Source organism: Cupressus sempervirens, chromosome 10, assembly GCF_028749045.1.
Source record: "Cupressus sempervirens isolate cs-2001-9-10 chromosome 10, ASM2874904v1, whole genome shotgun sequence".
In the NCBI taxonomy this organism is placed as follows: Eukaryota; Viridiplantae; Streptophyta; class Pinopsida; order Cupressales; family Cupressaceae; genus Cupressus; species Cupressus sempervirens.
This window is the reverse complement of record NC_143127.1, coordinates 639,198,273-639,218,518: the sequence shown is the minus strand read 5'-3', so window position 1 is coordinate 639,218,518 and position 20,246 is coordinate 639,198,273. Positions and strand designations below refer to the sequence as shown.

Sequence of the window (20,246 nt, the reverse complement as noted above, 5' to 3'; positions counted from 1 at the left end):
CAAATCAAAATATCTATCAAATGAAACTCTTCAAGTAAAACAAAGATGCAAAACTCTTCTATAGAACATATTAATTTATAAAAGAATCTATACAATACATAGCTATAAGATCTGTATAAAAATCGATCAAATCATGACAAAGAAAGTAGTGAACGTGGGAAAATATTGTTGGCTGGACGGTATCTAATAGAGATTAATAAGAAGTCTCTAAAAATTTAGCGGAAAACTCTACTAAACAAGTACCAGCTAGATACTCACCTACCTAGTTTCTAGAAACCCACCTGCCAACCATATCTGATTCACAAGTCCAGCAGGAATTTTAAACTAAAAAAAGAACAGGGAGAGAAGCAGAAGAATAAATTAAAAGAAAGCAGCTAAGAATAAATAGATTATAAGAATGAAAAAATGATTGAAGAAACCATTTATTTTAGCAAATTTCTAGCAAATGAATTCATTATCTTTTACAAACTATTTGGTAACTCCATAATTTAAAACTCAGAATCAATAATTTAAATGGAAAATAAAATCAGACATCTAGTATAATTAATTCAAAACTAAGAAACAATAATTTATATGGAAAAATAAAACCAGACACCTAGTATAATTATTCCAATTACCCTGTATATTCTCCAATCCATCCAAAGCCAGTCAATAAATAATAATCTGCCCTAGCAAGATCTTTTAAGGACCCTTAAAAAAGTTTTCGATTACGGTCATGTGTGATGGCCATAGGTTTATTTTGCCATTGATTATAATTCAAATCAGTCTGGAGAGAAACTAAACAGCTATATGTCATATATAGACTCAGAACTCTTCACTCCAGATTAATAAACATGCAAAGCTCTTCTAAAAAACATATTAATTTATAAAAGAATGTATAGAATGCATAGCTATAAGATCTGTTTAAAAACTGATCAAATCATGACAAACAAAATAGTGAATGTGGAAAAATATTGTTGGCTCGACGGTATCTAGTAGAGATTAATAACAAGTTTCAAAAAATCTACCCAAAACCTCAAGTAAACAAGCACTAGCTAGAAATTCACCTATCTAGTTTCTAGAAACTCACCTATCTAGTTTCTAGAAACCCACTTGTCAACCATATCTGATTCACAAGTTCATCAGAAATTTTACACTAAAGAAAGAATAGGGAGATAAGCACAAGAATAAATTTGAAAAAAGGAATTAAGAAAAATAGATCATAACAATGAAAAAATGATTGAAGAAACAATTTATTTTAGCAAATTGCTAGTAAATGAATTCATTATGTTCCACAAACTATTAGGTAACTCCATAAGGTTAAGCAAGCTAAGTGAAAATGACACAATTGATGGATGGAATAAAAGGCTGTATAATATGTTACAGATCTGGCATGTGTTAGAACAATTTGGATATCTTAGACATCGAAAATGACCTCTATGTTATCTTGTGTGCATCTTTATCATCTTAAATGGCATAACCCTATCACTACCTTTGTAAGCCAATGGGACAAACCTTGTTTTGAAAAATAGCACAACAAATTTGAAGCTCAAAAAATGTCACACTATTTGAATTTCCTAAGCTATTTGGACAAGCCACCGCTGAAGGAAGTAAACTTCAGCACCAGTAAATGAGTATGACTGATGAGAAAATAGCCACAATTTGCAGAAGTGCTGAAAGATGTTATTTTAATCAGCAAATAGGGTACCATTGTTATTAGGGAGTCCCGGCAACTCAAACCTGTGATGTCTTACAAGCCATATGCTACAAGTGAAATTCTGCAAACTGAGATTCTCATGACAGATGAAATTATAAACATCTTGAGTCAAAACAAAGGGAGAAGAATCAAATGACCATATTAATGCATGTAAAACATAGGGTATTTATATTTTTAAATTCATAATTTTTTAGTTTTCATTGCAGGCCGGTCTAGATTTTCCTGGGGTATTATTGTATTTTCCATTAAGAATATATCAACCATAAACCAATCACAGTATCTAGAAAGAGCTATAGTTTTTTATCAGCTCCCAACGCATTTAATTTGAAACTCAACAAACAGAAAATGTACATGTCGCTAGCACTACTGCTGCCACAATCCATATTAATTATATTGGACCCTAGTACCTAAATGCCCCACAGTTCTAATTTTAGTCATCTTAAATCTCGGGCACTCTTTGAAGGCCCAAGCTGCTCCCAATGTTTATGGTCCAAGCTGCTCCTAATGTTTATTCACTGTACCATGTAATATGTCTTGTCTAGCCCTCCTCCTCCAAAAGGAAGGGATTTGAGCTATTGTTTCTTCTCAAATCCGATCCGATTGTTCAGTCGAACAACAAAATTAATGATTACACTTTACAGATCAAAAAGCTTTCTAGACATATAAAAGCCAATTTAAAAATTCTTTTTAAAATTATTGAAAACAAAGCCCCAATGAAAAACTGCAGTATTTGAAGAATTTTTGAGCAATTCAACCCGAAGTCTTCGGTACTAAAAAGAGTTTCTCAAGAAAAAACGGAAAAATGAAAAATTTGACATCTTTACACGAGAATTTACCTAACCTTCTCATTTACAGCTACATTTCAAACAAAACAAAATTTCAATACTTGATACCAAAAAATGGATTGCAATGAGGATAATCCAAAAAGTACCTGTAATCCAGCTGTTGTGAAAATAAATCAAACGAAACTGCCGCGCTTCTCATTGTTGTCCAGATTCGAACCCTAGACATACTCAAAACTCAGGCTCGTCTCAAATATTTTGAAAACTGAAAAGTAAAAATAAATTTTGGAAAAATTCACTGTAATTGGAAGCGCCAATTCTTGCCTTTAAGAGATCTTTGGACAAATGCAAATATTTGAAGAATATTTGAGCAATTCAACCTGAAGTCTTTGGTACTAAAAAGAGTTTCTTAAGAAAAAACGAAAAAATGAAAAATTTGACATCTTTACACGAGATTTTACCTAATCTTCTCATTTGCAGCTACATTTCAAACAAAACAAAATTTCAATACCTGATACCAAAAAAAAGGATTGCAATAAGGATAATCCGAAAAGTACCTGTACTCCAGCTGTTGCGAAAATAAATCAAACGAAATTGCCGCGCTTCTTGTCGTCGTCCAGATTCAAACCCTAGACATACTCAAAACTTATTCTCGTCTCAAATATTTTGAACACTGATTTTTTTTTCTTTTTTTGGAAAAATTCATTGTAACTAGAAGCGTCGATTCCTACCTTTAAGAGATCTTTGGACAAATGCAAATGCCTCATAGAAGACCACAGCGAAAGCCTAGCACATTTAGAAATCTGCACGATCTCCTCTACAAACTGCGAAGACAAACAACATCCAGTCGCATGCTATTTTATCCTTGCTTTTAACATTGCATTGACCCAAACCAATGGTTTTAATGCGACATTCAATAACAATAATGACAATAAGGATACTAAATATCTAAGTGTGCCATTTGCCAGTTGTCCTCTCCAATACCTCCGAAAACGTGTTGAAGGCTCCTCCTTGCACATGACACTGAAAGAAACTTTACAGCTGTTTTGATTTCTGAAATGTACTTGCTTTTCTTTTTTATTTATTATTTAACAGAAACAATACTAATAAAACCACTGGGAAAATAAAGCGGACGAATAGGAAAATCAGAAAATTCGAATAAACTAAAAAATTAGAGATATCTAAGTACTATGAACCATACAATATATTCCTTTTTGCCTATGATTGGAAAAGTATGAAAGGAGGATTAATAGTTTTAATTCATATGAAAACAATAGTCTTTGCCTTTTGAAAGGCAGAGACTAATAAAAGTAATTCTACATAATAATAATAATATCATTCTAAATATAGATAAATATAATACTCAAGGAAAATACTTATCTGCATATAAACAACTTTGATGCAATCTTTTATCCTTCTAGATATCAATACTCCCTCTTATTCAAGTTCATTGCTCCTTTGAATATTTGACAGTCCCGAGTATTGATGTATTTTTGCAATTTATATTTTCTGCCTCCTCCGTACTATTTCATATACTCCCCTTTTATTATTATTTCCTCATAGGGAGATCGACATAAAGGTTTAAATGTATTCCCTCTCCTTTATCAACTCATGGTGGGTCCCTTGTATGGTGTGACATGGGATTGGGCAAAGAGGTGTAATTTATAATTGTTACTAATCTTGCCTCGTGGTAATGTTCGACCTGTCTTTGTTTTATTAGACTGACGTTGTGTAAGGATTAAATGCCCTTTTTAAATGCACCTTAGACTCCTATTTTATACTCCACTTACGTGTTCCCTTAATAGGTGTCTGAATGGAAATCAATTTGCACCGTACGTATTCATACTTGTCCATCATTGTGCATGATCATTATTAGGATTCAGTATGACTCGTGATGCTCGGCTCATGCAAGGAATGCGAATTAGTCCCTTGGGTGTCATTTGGTTACAATCTCTTGTCGACGATAATGTGTAATGATTAAACCCAACAAGGAAATTATCCTTTCTTCCTGTCTAGTCCTTTGGTTGCTGGTGTTTTTGTTGAGAGATTCGTTCCTTTAAACTATGATTCTTGCCTTACTTATTTTCAGTTGCTAAGTCTTGCCCGCTGATGAGTACATCGAGGTGAATAACACCTACATCATCCCTTGCAGATGTTGGTTGGTGCAGAAACTATATAATAGGTTTTCATTCCTCTTTATGTGATCACATGTATCATTCCCTTCCAAATCATTATTTGGATTTTGTCTTTTGATTGTTTTTTGACCTTTCAATGATATCTCATCATTGTCAACAATGTCCCCATACCTGAGGTCTCTTTGAGAGACTTTCAAATTTATTGCTTTTTTTGTATATCTATCTTTTCGATGGAAGAACACTCTCTTCCCCAACTGACTAGTCTTGGAGACATCAAGATAGTGCTAACAACCACTTGACATGCTATTCCTTAAAATGGGGGTAACCATTTGAAGAGGTTTATAAGATTAGTTCAATGTTGTGCATGATTGATCGTTTAAGCATCTCTCTTTCTAAGTATTCAATGTCCTTATACACCCAATATCGCACCCCTCTAACATTGAGCACTATACGATCCCTTTTGCAAATGGATTTGCTAACCCTCCTAAACTTCCTACATATAGCAAAAATGTTCTTCATATCGCATTTTTGTAGAACGCTTTGAAGCGTTTGAGCTTCTATAACCTGCTAACATGCCGTTTTTCTCTTTTATTGGGCCTTCATTGATTTGAAGTAACTATACAATTTTGGCTTTTGTATAATATGAAATCGGTTACTACATATGATCACAGTTGCTGCTTGTATATATTTGTTGCTGTCAAAAATCTTGGTCTATCACCTTGATATGTATATCTACAAAAAAGGTAGCATAGGAAGAGATGTGATTCTTGTTTAGGCTTTGATTACTCTGATCTTACTGTGTATCCACAATTCTGATCACGGCTCATATACGCATTTTCATAGAATTCTGCTATGTGGATATCAGGTGCCCACTAACCCTTTTATTGAGTGCTGGCTCATAACAAATGTTCTCCTTTTGATGATATGTTTTACTTACATTTGCAGTTTGGCTCTGATACCATGCTTTCTTTTACTTGGATCGCTGCAAATGTAATAGCACTGCCATAATGTTTGGTATGTGCTTTCCAAATGGCAGCGACCCTTATTTCTTGATATTATATTAAGAAGAGACATGTCCCATGAAGGGACACGTCTATTCATTAAAATGATAACAAGATAATTATATATGTAATATCTCATATAGATAATTTATTATTTAATTAACTACACACATATAACTTCAGTTTAGTCTCAAGTATATCCAACTGAAGCTACCAAACATCAACAATAATTACAGTGCCATGTCATTTAATACCCGACTGCAAGGAGGAATCGTTAACATGAATACGTGAAGATGGTAAATGATCGTTATACAACATGATAGTGACTATTGCACAAAAACATGAACTGACAAAAGCTAGATATCTTCATGTCACTCAGAATCACGAGCCGCCTCTAATGAAGGAATCATGATGCCAAGACTGTACATGCATGATGCCAATATGTAACCGCTCAAAATAATTGAGACCACCATTGATGGGATTCTACTTGTTAATTGCATCCCAGTTGGCAACATAACCGCCAAATACCACAGGCATATTGTGGGACTATTCAAGACGAAAATTTACTAGTGGATGGCATATGTTCGAACTGCGTTATTGCGCATTTTTCCGTGGTTGGATGGGAAGTGATACCGTGTAACCAAAGAAGCCAAAAACTTCATATGATCAATGGGCCTTCCGCTTATTTCATTTCAACTACAAAACTTAACCAACAATAACCATCACAACTCCAAACTAGGTATATAGAAAATGTATAATTTGGCAACCATAGACAAGATAGAATCTCTGTTGAAGATGATAACAACTTTCGAGAATATAATAACAAACAACACATGTTTGAATAATTTATCTCACTACTACCAGAACTTCAACACTCCCTCTTAGCAAGAGAGATTTGGTCATATGACATGGTGCCTTTCAGCCTGACAGGCACAATGGAGTTGCAATCAAAAAATATTGAAAAAGTCTCATCATAGATTCTCTCAATAAAGTTGTTATCTCCGGATACCAATATTCACCATCACTACTCCCAGAGGGTGAATTAGAAAAATAGAAAATAAAGTTATGCAGTCACACACGACTTCCACCATGGCTACTCCTAGAGGGTGGATCCAACATAGCTACTTCCAAAGGGCAGGGTAAGGTATTTCACCTCAAACTTCTCTCGCAGAGAAGAATTCATTAACAAGGGATTTTACCTTGAACTTTTCTTGAAGAGAACACTCATTATCAAGGGATTGCACCTTGAATGTTTCGCGCAGAGAAGAACTCATTTACAAGGAATTGCACCTCAAGCTTCTCCATCGCACCTCGAACTTCTCCCTTACAACAAGGACTCCCTATCAGTAGGGGCAATGATCTCACAGTTTTGATTTTCACACTAAAATACAGTTGGCTCCAATGTTTGACCAAACAATGAGCTTGCTGATCCTCTGCAAAGGATTTGACACTTTTCATCTGCTGCCCAAGCTCCCTCTGAATCTTCAAGTGCTTGCATCAATCTCTGGACAGTCTCATCCAAGATTGTCTGCAATGCTTGCTATAGTGTAATGATTTTCAACACACACTTTTGAACCTTCTGAGATGCTAGAGTCTAGGACTATCCTTCTTGACCTCCTCCCAGATTACTCCGTACTGAGTGGAGATACTGAAGTCAAAACCAGATTGATTTAGCAAATTCTATTCTCTGCCGACTTTAGCACCTGATTTTGCAGACTGCAATCTCACGTAGATGACATCTTCACTTCTACGCAAAACTCTCTCTTGGTACCTGCTGCCTCAGAGATTTGAAAGAAGTTCTCTGGAAAATGAACAGCCTTTGAGTAAAAGAAACTGGTCACAAGACAGTCCGATTCCTTAGAAAAAATGAACTTTAAAATCACTGAAATCAATAATTTAGTCTCTGTAAACTACTAATCAGTCACTTAAAAATTGAAACACTATTAACATGTCTGCTGCAACAACCTGTGCAACCCCAACAGAGCAGCCATATTTCAAACAACACCTTCAATAGTCGCCCAAAATAGTGTCAATTAAATCAACCTTTTATGAGACATCAATCTAGCCCTACGACTGCAAGCTGTCTTCATATTTCAGCCTACTTGACTTCCTCACAGGATGCGTCAAGCTCTTCCTCCCTGTCAAGCTCCTCTATCCATCTTATCTCTTTGATGATAAAACACCAAATGAGCTAGACTTGTCTCCTCCTTGTGATCTTCAGATTGAAGTTACCATTTATATTTGCTGAAATAACTCCGAAAAAATACTAAAACAGGTGTACCAAACTCCACTAGTTGATGTTCATGACACAAGAATACAAAATGCCACCCAAATCAACCACCATGAATGTTCCTGGCTGGGGCTGATAGGCAGCCCATCCAAAAAGATGCAATCTAATTAACATCCTTATGCTCCTTGATTCGATCCTACAACAAGGATAGATTAGTAATAGTCTATAGAATCAAACCATCTTCAAGACAAACATACAGATCAATGATAATAGCATACATGATTCACTATTCTCAATAATATTGCATGGATACATGATCATTATTTAAGGTACAAACTCTAAATACTTATCTCTGAATAATTCCTAGTGATTTTGACAACGTCCTCTATTGATTCCTCTTGAATGGACTTACTGCACTTCTGCCCATCAACTTCAGGTAATATACCTTGGAACATTTCAGCAAATATTTCTTCATGACTAGAATTTTCAAATGCAGCTGCCAAAGAGTGATGATGCTCTGTAGAATGAGTAATAGAGTCACTGGCACTTAAATAGCAAACTCTTATGTCTTTATCCAATAGGAATGAGTGATGGCAATGTTATTTTCCAACTACAGAATGAATGCTGAATACACAGGGATAATGATAGAACAACCTTTCCTGCAAAAACATGCTAAATAAAATAACTGATAGTACTGATCAACAATGCTGTAGAATTCAATATGCTCCTATAATTCTACAATATGCTCCTATAACCACAATCTACCAAAACAATAATCTGGAGAAAACAACACTCCTATAGTCTCCATGATAAGATATTCTTCAACAGTGATCATAGATCACCACATAACCTATATTCACAAAAGCTACTGGTCACACTTGAAACTCATTCCAGCTGATTTTTATCACTGAATGCTCTTCCCAATGATATGGTGCTAGAGAATGTCAAACGTTGCATAGCATAATGACGTTACGTTTCTTGTATGTCACAATGGACATGAACTGTGAGCCATAAAATTTAGTTACACGTGAGATGGCACTTTGAATTCCAATGATTATATCAAAGCAGAACTGTCTATCGTAGAAGATTTCTGCAATCTCAAACTTCTTCAAACACAATAACGTAGATGCTACATTTGATTTAATTCTTCAAATACAATCAGATAAGTTTCTTCAAACATGATCGCACATGAGCATCTGCAACATCAACACTGAAGAGATAACAATTCCAAATGAAACAACCATTGCAGGTATAGATATCTCTTGTAGTTACCTGTCTTCAGCATTATTACATCACAACTCAATTCCATTTACCAGCAAACAACTTGTGCACATGTACTTTAGAGATCTCAAATGCAGCACTCTGGATGCTATTGCAGATTTTACTAAAAAATAACAACCTTTCATATCAAGTCACTCCAGATTTAAGCATCGACGGGGAGATTGAAAAAAGGCCCTGATTGCTTTCTGTAGCAAATTCCAGTATTACCCGCATTATATTTGAGCTATATTTCCAATGTGATCAAACCCTATTTCTGTCAATGCTCCATGCCTTGAAGAAAAAACTGTTCAACTTGACATGTTGGCTTTACCATTTAAAATTTTTAATCCCATGATTCTTCTAGAATACATTTCCCCTTTTCTGGTTCTGGATCTTATTAGACCCTCTCTCATACCATGTTAAATTTTATGAACCAAAATAGCATACAACCCATATCTGATAAACCAAAAAACACAAGAACACCGAAATACCCTGCAAAAATCCCCTACTTGAGGGAAAAACCCAATCACACCAAAAAATGATCCTTCATTCTCAAATACAACACAGGATTTCTCACTTATGATTGAAGATATTAAACCTTTCAGTCAATAAGCCACATACATTTCATTCACAGATTGAGCTCTTGACTGTAACTAGCAGAATAATAGACAAGAATCATATGAGAATCTTACTGATATTCTCAATATAAATCAATATGAGAAAACATAAATAAATAAATCATATACAAATTGAATACAGTACAAATTCAATGAGCTTTAAGTTTCTATCACAATATTCTCTGCTCAGCATAATATATTTGCACAGACCTGATGAACAACCACCCAAAATGGCACATTACCACCCTCTTTCTTTCTTCCATTTCATCAATGAATTCAATCAGTTGCTGAAGAGAAACCCGGGTATGACATGAGTGGGCTGTTGTAAGCACCTATAGCAATTATGAAAATAACTGACAGCAATCTTCAATACACAGCTCAACGGAATTCAACATAAGAGGAGAATACAATGCTAGGTAAAATAATTACAGTGCCATGTCACGGATTACCCAACTTCGAGGAGGAACCATTAACATCGACGTACCTTGGGGACATGTCCCCGCCCAAAAAGGCCACGTTTTGGAAAAGGGGACATCTTAGGAACATGGGGACAGAGTATGGGATGTCCCGGGAATGGGATGACGGGTATGAGACGCCCCCCCGAGTACCCGTTTTCTGAAAATTCCCAGGAAACATCCCGGAAACTTGGGGACTTTCAGGATTTTTTTTGGGGACTTCCAAATTTTTTTGAGGACGTCCGTACATCCCAGGGACGCCTTGGAAGTCCTAGTGACGGTTGGGTGTTCCCGATTTGATAGACAACGTCAGTGCTTAGAAAATATATATTTTTAAATTTTAAAGTGGGCCCCTCCTTCCAAGTTCACCTTAACATGCTTATTACTGTTTGGTAGTTAATTCCAACTATATGGGACCCTCTGATTAGTATATGACAACATTAAGTTAAGAATCATGGAATTTAATATTGCTGTTATAGTCACACTACACGCTCCGAATTATATAGCAGACTGTTTGCAAGGTGCTAGGAAAGTTTGAAAAGTGCATCATAGACCTAGAACATGCATCCTTATGTCATTTTCTGGCATTACATTAGTGCTAGGTTGGTCTTGGGTTGATCTAGGGGTCCTTTGTGGAAGATATGGTGAATATTGAAGTTGCATCAAGATACTGTCTTACTGTAACAAACCTTTATCATGTTCAAAACTGTATAGAGAACCTTTTTTTTTTGTAATTATACTATCGGTCCACTTACAAATGAATTTAAAGTGTAGTTTCAGAATTAAATGATAGTAGTGTGTTTCAATTTGGAGGTGGGTTATTGTTCATGTTGCTATTGAAAATGAATTCTAAATTATGTTCTTGGGTTCATTTCAAATTTTAATGTTATTATTTTAATATTACATCTACACTTAAAATAATTCCAAATTATGAATGCATTATAGCATATTGAGCTTTGAACATTGAGTTTGATTATTGAAGTGTTGTATGTTAAGGTTCGAAAATTGTTTAAATAGCATGGTTTATCCATGTCTTAATATGAATGTAATATATATATATATATATATATATATATATATATATATATATATATATATGCAAATTTTCCTATATATTTTATATTTTATATTTTCAGATTTTCCATATATATATATATATATATATATCAAGGTCACCAGGAGACGAGGAGACTTTGAGGTCTCCAGTACTGGTACTGGTACCATTACTGATACCAATACGACAATTTTTCAAAAATAGGAGATGAGGTACTTGAAGACGGCAATTTTTTTTAATAGTTAAAAGAGTCTAATACAAAATACAAAATAGTAATACTGTAAAATCAAAAAACTGAAGTAAATAATAATAGTAATGTCACATTAATATGGAGTCACATATTTCAAGACTCACATAATCACATTAATGTATCTCATAGTGATACTTGTTTTCCAAATATTGCATATGATTGTTATCATATCAGATTGATATCGCTGAGATTATCATTACATATTCAAATTTTAAATTCAAAAAAGTATAGTTTGATGCTAAATTGCCGATATGCAAACAAAAATGAACAAACTTAGTACAGTAAACAAACCAGAAATCTATCTAGTACTAGTATGTTGATGGTACTATCATCTACTCCACAAGTTTGTGATCATCCATCTCAAGGTCTTCAACTATCATGCTCTCAAAATGATTTAAATTGTCATTGGTCTTAATTTTTCCATCAAAAAACATTAAAATGAGGGCTAAAATACATAAAATAATTTTATTTTTTATTTTTTACATTTATTTTTTATTAGGAGACTTTGGGGAGACTTCACATTTTGAATTAGGAGATTGGGAGACGTCAGGAAGTTTCCAACCTTTTTTGAGGTCTCCGAAGATGCGAAAAGTCTCCCAGACACATCTCCGTCTCTGAGACGTGTCTTTTAGTGGGGAGACGGGTCTCTAGGAAACCATGATATTTATATAGTCGTCCCCGTTTGCCTTTCCCCCCATCCCCAAAATCGACAAATTTTTTTGCCGTCCCAGAAATCCATCTCGCCGTCCCCATCCCAAAAACCCAGGGTAACATAGGTTAACATGAAAACATGAAGATAGTAAATGGTCATAGAGAATACCATAATGACTTGAACAAAAACATGAACCAACAAAAGCCAATTATGTTCACATCACTCAAAAACACAAATGCCAAGACTATACACGCACAAGAGCAATTTCTAACCGCTCAAGATGATTAAATCCACCATTGATGAGATTCTACTTGTTAATGGCATCCCGGTTGGCTACACAACCGCTAAATACCATAGGCATATTTTTAGACTCTAATTGTGTGATATCTTGTTGAAATAGAGTATAAATAAATAAATAAAATAATAATAATATAATATTAATAAAGTTATGATCATATTATAATATATTAAAATATTGATAATTAAATATTATAATTAATGGTCATTAATATATAATTGAAAATATTATGCCCTATATATAACAATATTAATATTGAAAAATAAATAAATAATATTAATAATAAGAAAGATATTTGATATAACTTATATATAAATTTTATAATATATGTTAATAATATATATTATTAATATAATATAAATTGTTAACAAGATATTATCAATTGATTAATCAGGAGATATTTTCCACAGGTGTGATTTTTGAGTCAAACTCATTGACCCATATTTCATGAATAGTGGTTCATCAAACCCATCTCTCATGAGAATGAATGGAACACTTAGCACTCATTGGATCTAGGTGATGCTCACAGAGGTGAAGTAGTGGGACTTCTCGGGAGGTCAGCCATCCCAGTACTACTCCAACTTGAGCATGCTTAACTACAGAGTTTCCTCCATGGTTAAACCCACTTTGCTTGCAACCCATCTGCAAAACCTTCACCAAGTGTTGTGGCTTACGAACCATTCATTAGAAATCCCCTTAAGCTCATCAATTGATTAAGTAGGCGATATTTTCCACAGCAAATCAAATTGTGCTATTGCTAACAGGATTTAAATGTGTGACTTTTGAGAAACTCATGGACCCATATTGCATGAGTAGTGGTTCACCTAACTCATCTCTCATGATAATGAATGGAACACATAGCACTCATTGGATGTAGGAGATGCTCGCAGTGGTGAAGCACTGGGACTTCCTGGGAAGTCATGCATCCTAGCACTACAACTCGAATGCACTTAGCTAGGAAGTTTCCTCTATGGTTAAACTCACTTTGCTTGTAACCCTATTTGCAAAACCTTCACCACGTGTTGTGCCTTATGAACCATTCATTAGAAAGCCCCTTAAGCTCATCAATTGATTAAGTAGGAGATAGTTTCCACAGCAAGTCAAATTGCGATATTGCTATTAGGATTTAATTGTTTAATTTTTGAGTCAAACTCATTGACCCATATTTCATGAGAGTAGTGGTTCCCGAGACTACCCGGGAGGTCACCCATCCTAGTACTACTCCAGTTCGAGCACACTTAACTACAGAGTTTGCTCCATGGTTAAAACCACTCTACTTGCAACCCCATTTGCAAAACCTTCACCAAGTGTTGTGGCTTATGAATCATTCATTAGAAAGCCCCTTAAGCTCATCAATTGATTATGTAGGAGATATTTTCCACAAGTCAAATTGTGATATTGCTATTAGGATTTAACTGTGTGATCTTTCAGTCAAACTCATTGATCCATATTTAATGAGTAGTGGTTCACAGAACCCATTGCTCATGAGAATGAACAGAACGCTTAGCGTTCATTGGATCTAGGTGATGCTCATAGAGGTGAAGCACCAAGACTTCCCAGGAGGTTACCCATCCCAGTACTACTCCAGCTCAAGCGAGCTTAACTATGGATTTTTCTCCATGATTAAACCCACTCTGCTTGCAACCCCATTTGCAAAACCTTCACCAAGTGTTGTGCTTATGAACCATTCATTAGAAAGCTCCTTAAGCTCATCAATTGATTAAGTGGGAGATATTTTCCATAGCAAGTCAAATTTTGATATTGTTATTAGGGTTTAACTGTGTGATTTTTTAGTCAAACTCATTGACCCATATTTCACGCGTAGTGGTCCATTGAACCCATCTCTCATGAGAATGAATGGAACACTTAGCACTCATTGTCTCTAGGTGATGCTCACAGAGGTGAAGCACTGGGACTTCCCGAGAGGTCACCCATCCCAATACTACTTAAGCTCGAGTGCGCTTAACTTCGGAGTTCCTCCATGGTTAAATCCATTCTGCTTGCAACTCCATTTGCAAAACCTTCACCAAGTGTTGTGCCCTGTGAACCATCCATTAGAAAGCCCCTTAAGCTCATCATTAATTGATTACGTAGGAGATATCACACTTTGACTTGCTGTGGAAAATATCACCTACTTAATCAATTGATGAGCGTAAGGGGCTTTCTAATGAATGGCTCATAAGGCACAACACTTGGTCTAGGTTTTGCATATGGGTTGCAAGCAGAGTGGGTTTAACCATGGAGGAAACCCCGAGTTAAGCGTGCTTGAGCTGGAGTAATACTGGGATGGGTGACCTCTCAGGAAGTCCCGGTGCTTCACCTCTTTGAGCATCACCTAGATCCAATGAGTGCTAAGTGTTCCATTCATTCTCATGAGAGATGGGTTCGGTGAACCACTACTCATGAAATATGGGTCAATGAGTTTGACTCAAAAATCACAGAGTTAAATCCTGATAGCAATATCACAATTTTATATGTATTGAGTAAAATTATTGCTGATTGTTACAATTTCTGCTGTTCTAAATCCCAGATTAATTTGGACGCGCAATGATTTTCTCTTGTACTTCTGCTATAACTTGTGATTGGAGATTGCTGACTTTTCCTGTAAGTCAAATGTTTGAAAATGATATATGGTGATGTGTAATTTTGGGCCTTTTCTCCAACACTATTTCTTTTCCTCCATATATATTTTAATCTGTTCAGGAAGTGAGACGTCCTTTGGAAATAACTGTCTTTTCATGAGTGGACACCACCTCATAAAGTAAGCCGCCTTCTATAATATGAATATTTTAAAATTAATCATTAATTTGTTTCTTATACTCCTGGAGTTATTCTAAAATAGTAATAATGATCACAGCTATTGACATCGATATGATTGATGCTTATGCAACTTCATTGCTGTTTAATAATAACCCAAACGCTCAGCTTCGGTGAATGATAACTATCGATTACTAAATGACTGGTATTAGGATTATTTAGTATCAATTAATATTCAGTAGTTTTGTCAACATGGATCTCCATGCAGTCTTTTCCTTGCATCAACATTATTTGATGGAGATTGGTGTTAATTTGCACCATTCATTTAATGAAACTTACACAACTCGTTACCAAAATTGATGACCTCCTCTTATAGTCCGTTTGATTAATTTTATGCCCTTCACAGTCTACGCCCTACTTCTCACGTTTGCTGGCATGCTCAGATATACGATAGGATTCACAACTTCCATTTTGTCTACAGTATTGTCTGTGTCAGTACCGCCAGTAATTTGTCTTCTTAGTTGCTTATTAATATGCTTTTCTCTTTGTAATACACCATATGTATTATTTCTTTTATATTTCAAATTCAATTTTATTAATATTTTCTTAACGGTAATGATTTAATTGCTCAATTTGAGTTTTATGCTATGTACAATATTATCAATCATCTCAGCTATGCTAAACTCACACACAAGCCATGAATCTCTAGACATTGTACCCGGTGTTTTCATTATCTACGAAATCATATTTTTAGATATATCTACCTTTTACTATTCTTATTATCTTGTGATAATTTCATTATCCATTTATATACAATATTATTTGGTGTATTTAATATTCATTATTTATATTTGAATTAATTTTTAAAACATATTATTAATAATACTATATATTATATTATATTTTATATTAATTGTTTATCATGTCATGATCTATCGTATTATAAAATATTTTGTATAATAGACTTATTATTACTAATCTAACGTTATTATTTTAAATATTTAAGTTTTTTATCTTAACTTTATAAGTTGATTTTATAATTTATTTATTCATTAATTTTATCTTTTATTATTTATTATTGAATCCTATTTGAGAAAGGGAATATTTCGGTTATGTCCCTCGTTGGCTACCTTAGAAAAATTATAAATATGAATAATTATTTTAAATTTTCTTCCTTAACCAAAAAAATGGTAATATGAATATCTGATCTTTACTTGTGGGCTTATGCTATCGATAATGATAATACTCCCAACAAAAACGATGTAATGAGTTGCTAATATTACTTTTCTAAAGAGTGTAATTTATGTATTTTACATTTTCCCAAACACCGATGTCTCGGTTGCCATGGATCTTTGCATGTGAAACATGACTTTTTCTTTCGAAGTTTAGTTTTAGACACCTCTGTTGATTCCGCTTAGGAGATGATACCATGGGAAGTGGTGTACTGTTCTTAAAAGGTCACTCTGGCAAAATAGGAGGTGCTTTCTTGGAATAGAATCTGTCCTTATTCATTGAATCTTCCAAATTTATAGCTCTCTTGATGGCCTCTTGCAATGAACATGGATCAAATGCCCTTCCTAAACTTTTGAGGGGTTTAGTTAGGCCTTCTACAAACATGACTACCAAGTCTTCTTTTTGTCACATCTGGCTGCAAGCCTTAAGAATTCTACTACACAATCTTGTACTTTATCCTCTTGCTTCAGCTATGCTAACTCCCTAAAATGAGTTTCGGGATTACCATAATTGAAATTTACTTTGTTGGGAGACGGAAAACTTCTGTCAACCAGGATTGGTCACTGCAATCACTTTATTGAGCGAAAATCCTCAGCATAGCTTGGAAATCTGCCATTAATCCATATGAGATTTATAGGTTGGGAAACGCTCATCCTTAGAGGCCATGAAAGAACCTGGTAAGCATAAATCTCAAAGAGGGGCTGATTGAAAAAATAGCCATGATCTGGAGATAAACAGATTTACAAGCATCATCCTCAACTCCAAATAAGACAGTGACAATTCTCGTGAGATTATATTGCTTTCTTTTGGTTAGGCCATTAATGCTTCAGATGCATGCAAAGCATTAACTCTGTCCAATGTGATAATAGAGTATATTTCAATGTGTCTTCTTTCCTCTCCACGGTTGTTTGATAGTAACTGGTTATAGATTTAAATTTGGCCACTTGATCTTCCGTTGCTACAGTAATCTTATGGATGCTATTTGACCAATTAATTTGTGAGGCCCATTTGGACGTGATTCTTTAGCATATTTGAAGAGGAATCTATAAATGGGTCAAGCTTTCATTCTGTTTCTTTTTTTTGTCACATTTAAAGTTTGAAATGTTTATTTATTTTATTCAAGAGTGAGAAGGTTACTGAAATTACGATTTGCAGGATGCACTAGCAGCTGCTAAAGCTGCAGAAGTGGCTAGGAAACGTGCAGAGGATATAGCAGGGGGCCGAGTACGATTAAACGGGCGTGAGCTTTTTGAACGCGAACCTTGGGTATTTGATGACAGTCGATTTGATTAAGTACCATACTTTTCACGAACATTTTTCAAATTATGAATATTAGTGTACCTTATGTAAGTTGATTTGTCTTAAAACAATTTTAAAGATGAGTGTACCTTATGAAGGTTCATTTTATGTCAACTCTCCAGTATTCTGATGATGGATCACAGAGTGTGATCTAAAACGTTTATTCAAAAACTAACAGAGTTAAATCCAAAAATGCAGGCATAAAATAAGCTTATAGATTATGACAATCTGATATCATTACCATTTAAGATATTTTGTGCACTTCATGGCAATGAGTATGAGACTATTTGTTGATAATGAATTTCAAAATCATAGGGTGTAATTAATAACTTAGATATAACGTAAAATTAGTGCAGGCTAACTGTACTTTCTTTTGTACACGAAGATTGATTTTGGTAATGATTATATATACTTTATATATTTATTATTCATCATGACCTATAAGAAGTTTAGCCCTCTGTTGACTTAGTTTTATGTCATTTCGACTAACAATATGCTTTGTATTATATATTAATTAAAGTTTCTTATTATGCTGAGGGCGTACCTATATTGAAATATTTCAGCTTGCTTTGAAATCAGTGACACAATTTAATGCAGAAAGAATGCAAGACGATTGCATTCATTGGACTCTTCATTTTCATTCATTTTATTTGATGATCAGGGATATTTGGTTCACCTATTTGTTACCTCCTTTTTTGGGCTGTTTGTTACTACCCGTTTTTGGCAGAAGTAAAATTTTGGGCACCTTCTAAAGACGTGGAGAATGATTTCTTTCAAAGTTGAATGCTTATTATTTTTATTTTTAATATTTATATGAGTTTTAGACAGCATTATATTTGAATGTAAAATAAAAAATCTTTGTTTAATATTTCTTTATGTTTTCTTTGATTGGTAATGCATAATGGTCCAATCTGTGACCATGAAAATGCCATCAAACTACCAGCACCACCCAAACCTAACTCCAATATGGAGTTTACATCAGTATATCAACTTGAAAACCAAAATCTACCCCACTGTACACAAAATGACAAAACAGGCCAACATAAGATTCACTTGAACCAAGCAGCAGCCTCCTCACGGGAGAATTTGGGGATTCCCTCATAACCCTCACACCAAATGCAGAGTTATCGCTCCTCCAAGCCGCACCACCACCCTCCGATTCACGATCAGCCAGCAACGATATATCAAACGCCTCCAGCCACACCACCATCACTCGAGCCAAACCCACCATCTCCCTTCAAGCCCACCTTTTCTCGTTTGAATGGGATATGCCTTCAAACCAGTGGGCAGGCGGCCGTCCTCACTGAATCATTGCTGAAGACTTCACTGCAGACGTTTTTCGCTTCCTCAGAGCTACTTCACTTGCCAAGACACGCACCTGTGCACAAGACCGAAGGATAAATCCCAACTTGCACCACTCCATACGGGCCACTGGTAGGTGAACCTTTGCTGGAGTCAATTGGAAGACAAAACCAACAGGGGCTGCAACTCGTCCACACCTCCACCAATCAATCTCCACGAGCGTTGCCCCATAGGCAAACCGACCCCAATTTCAACCCTACTCATGTCATCCTCTAGACCCACACCCCATTTCGGCTCCAAACAGTATCTTGCAACACTCATATTTTCAGGCTTGGATTCCGCCTCCATTAAAGCTAATGCCAGAAATAGAGAGGAAATATCCAGATTTGATTGGGCCTCCAATCAGACACCAAGTAATCCTCACCAAAGATCAATTTCAGAGCGTCCTAGAAAAACTCATCATCGAGCTTGAAGACATTTCTCAAACGTTTCACTATTGTCGGACCTTCGAAAGCGGTTTCCATATCGAGACCTGTCCACGTTGTTCCGTAGAAGAATGTTGAGCTGGAGAGGCAGAGAAATAGGGTTAAAACAATGTAGTCACAAAGATCTTCTAGTTTTCCTCTACTCCTGATACTACATAAAATACTAATTCCTCACACCTTTCCAGAGCTTCTGCACCTTGCTATCATTAGATATTATCACTACTGAATGCTATTCAGAAGGATTTCTGAACATATCGGCAAGCTTCGGTTTTGGCTGAAGTATCCTTTCAAATCTGATTTTGTTAGGAACTGGTTTAAATATGATTTTGTTTGGTTTGATCAAAAGCTTGATTCTATTTCTTTGCTATGTTTTGTTAGGCTTTTCATTTGTACTTTCATTTGACTGTATAGATACAGAGGCAAATTAAGTCCAGAAATTAGTATAAAGAATTCTTTATTAGGGAGAGGATCCAACAGTGGAGCAGGGTCCAATAGTTGATCACTCTATGGCGAACATAGATTCCAATTTTCCAACACATTTTTACTATATATTGTAATTAATTGATCTATTTGTAAATAAAAAAAAATCTAAATGTTTATAAAAAATATACCAATACTTCAACACATGAAAACTTATAAATGTTATAGGAAAAATAAATAAATGAATTGATCAATGAGTGAAATAAATAACCTTTTGTCTCAAACAAAATATCATAGCTATCTAATATTATGTATGTCAC

The 20,246-nt window shown here is 35.0% G+C and overlaps 1 protein-coding gene and 1 long non-coding RNA gene across 2 annotated transcripts in view; one reads left to right on the top strand and one right to left on the bottom strand.

Moving 5' to 3' along the window:
* Nucleotides 1–17,969, top strand: part of LOC149535453 (zinc finger CCCH domain protein) — a 63,627-nt gene extending 45,658 nt beyond the window's left edge. The window contains exon 2 of the mRNA XM_089804633.1: nucleotides 17,576–17,969. Within this exon, the coding sequence (XP_089660759.1) occupies nucleotides 17,576–17,713 (138 nt within the window). The 3' untranslated portion in view covers nucleotides 17,714–17,969. The remainder of the gene's footprint in view (nucleotides 1–17,575) is intronic.
* Nucleotides 17,970–18,562: 593 nt separating this feature from the next.
* LOC149535452 (uncharacterized) lies at nucleotides 18,563–19,827 on the bottom strand. The gene is made up of 2 exons (XR_016357033.1): nucleotides 19,684–19,827; nucleotides 18,563–19,585 (listed from the first exon to the last, which is right to left on the bottom strand). It is a non-coding gene; the product is annotated as an uncharacterized LOC149535452 (long non-coding RNA).
* Nucleotides 19,828–20,246: the final 419 nt, after the last annotated feature.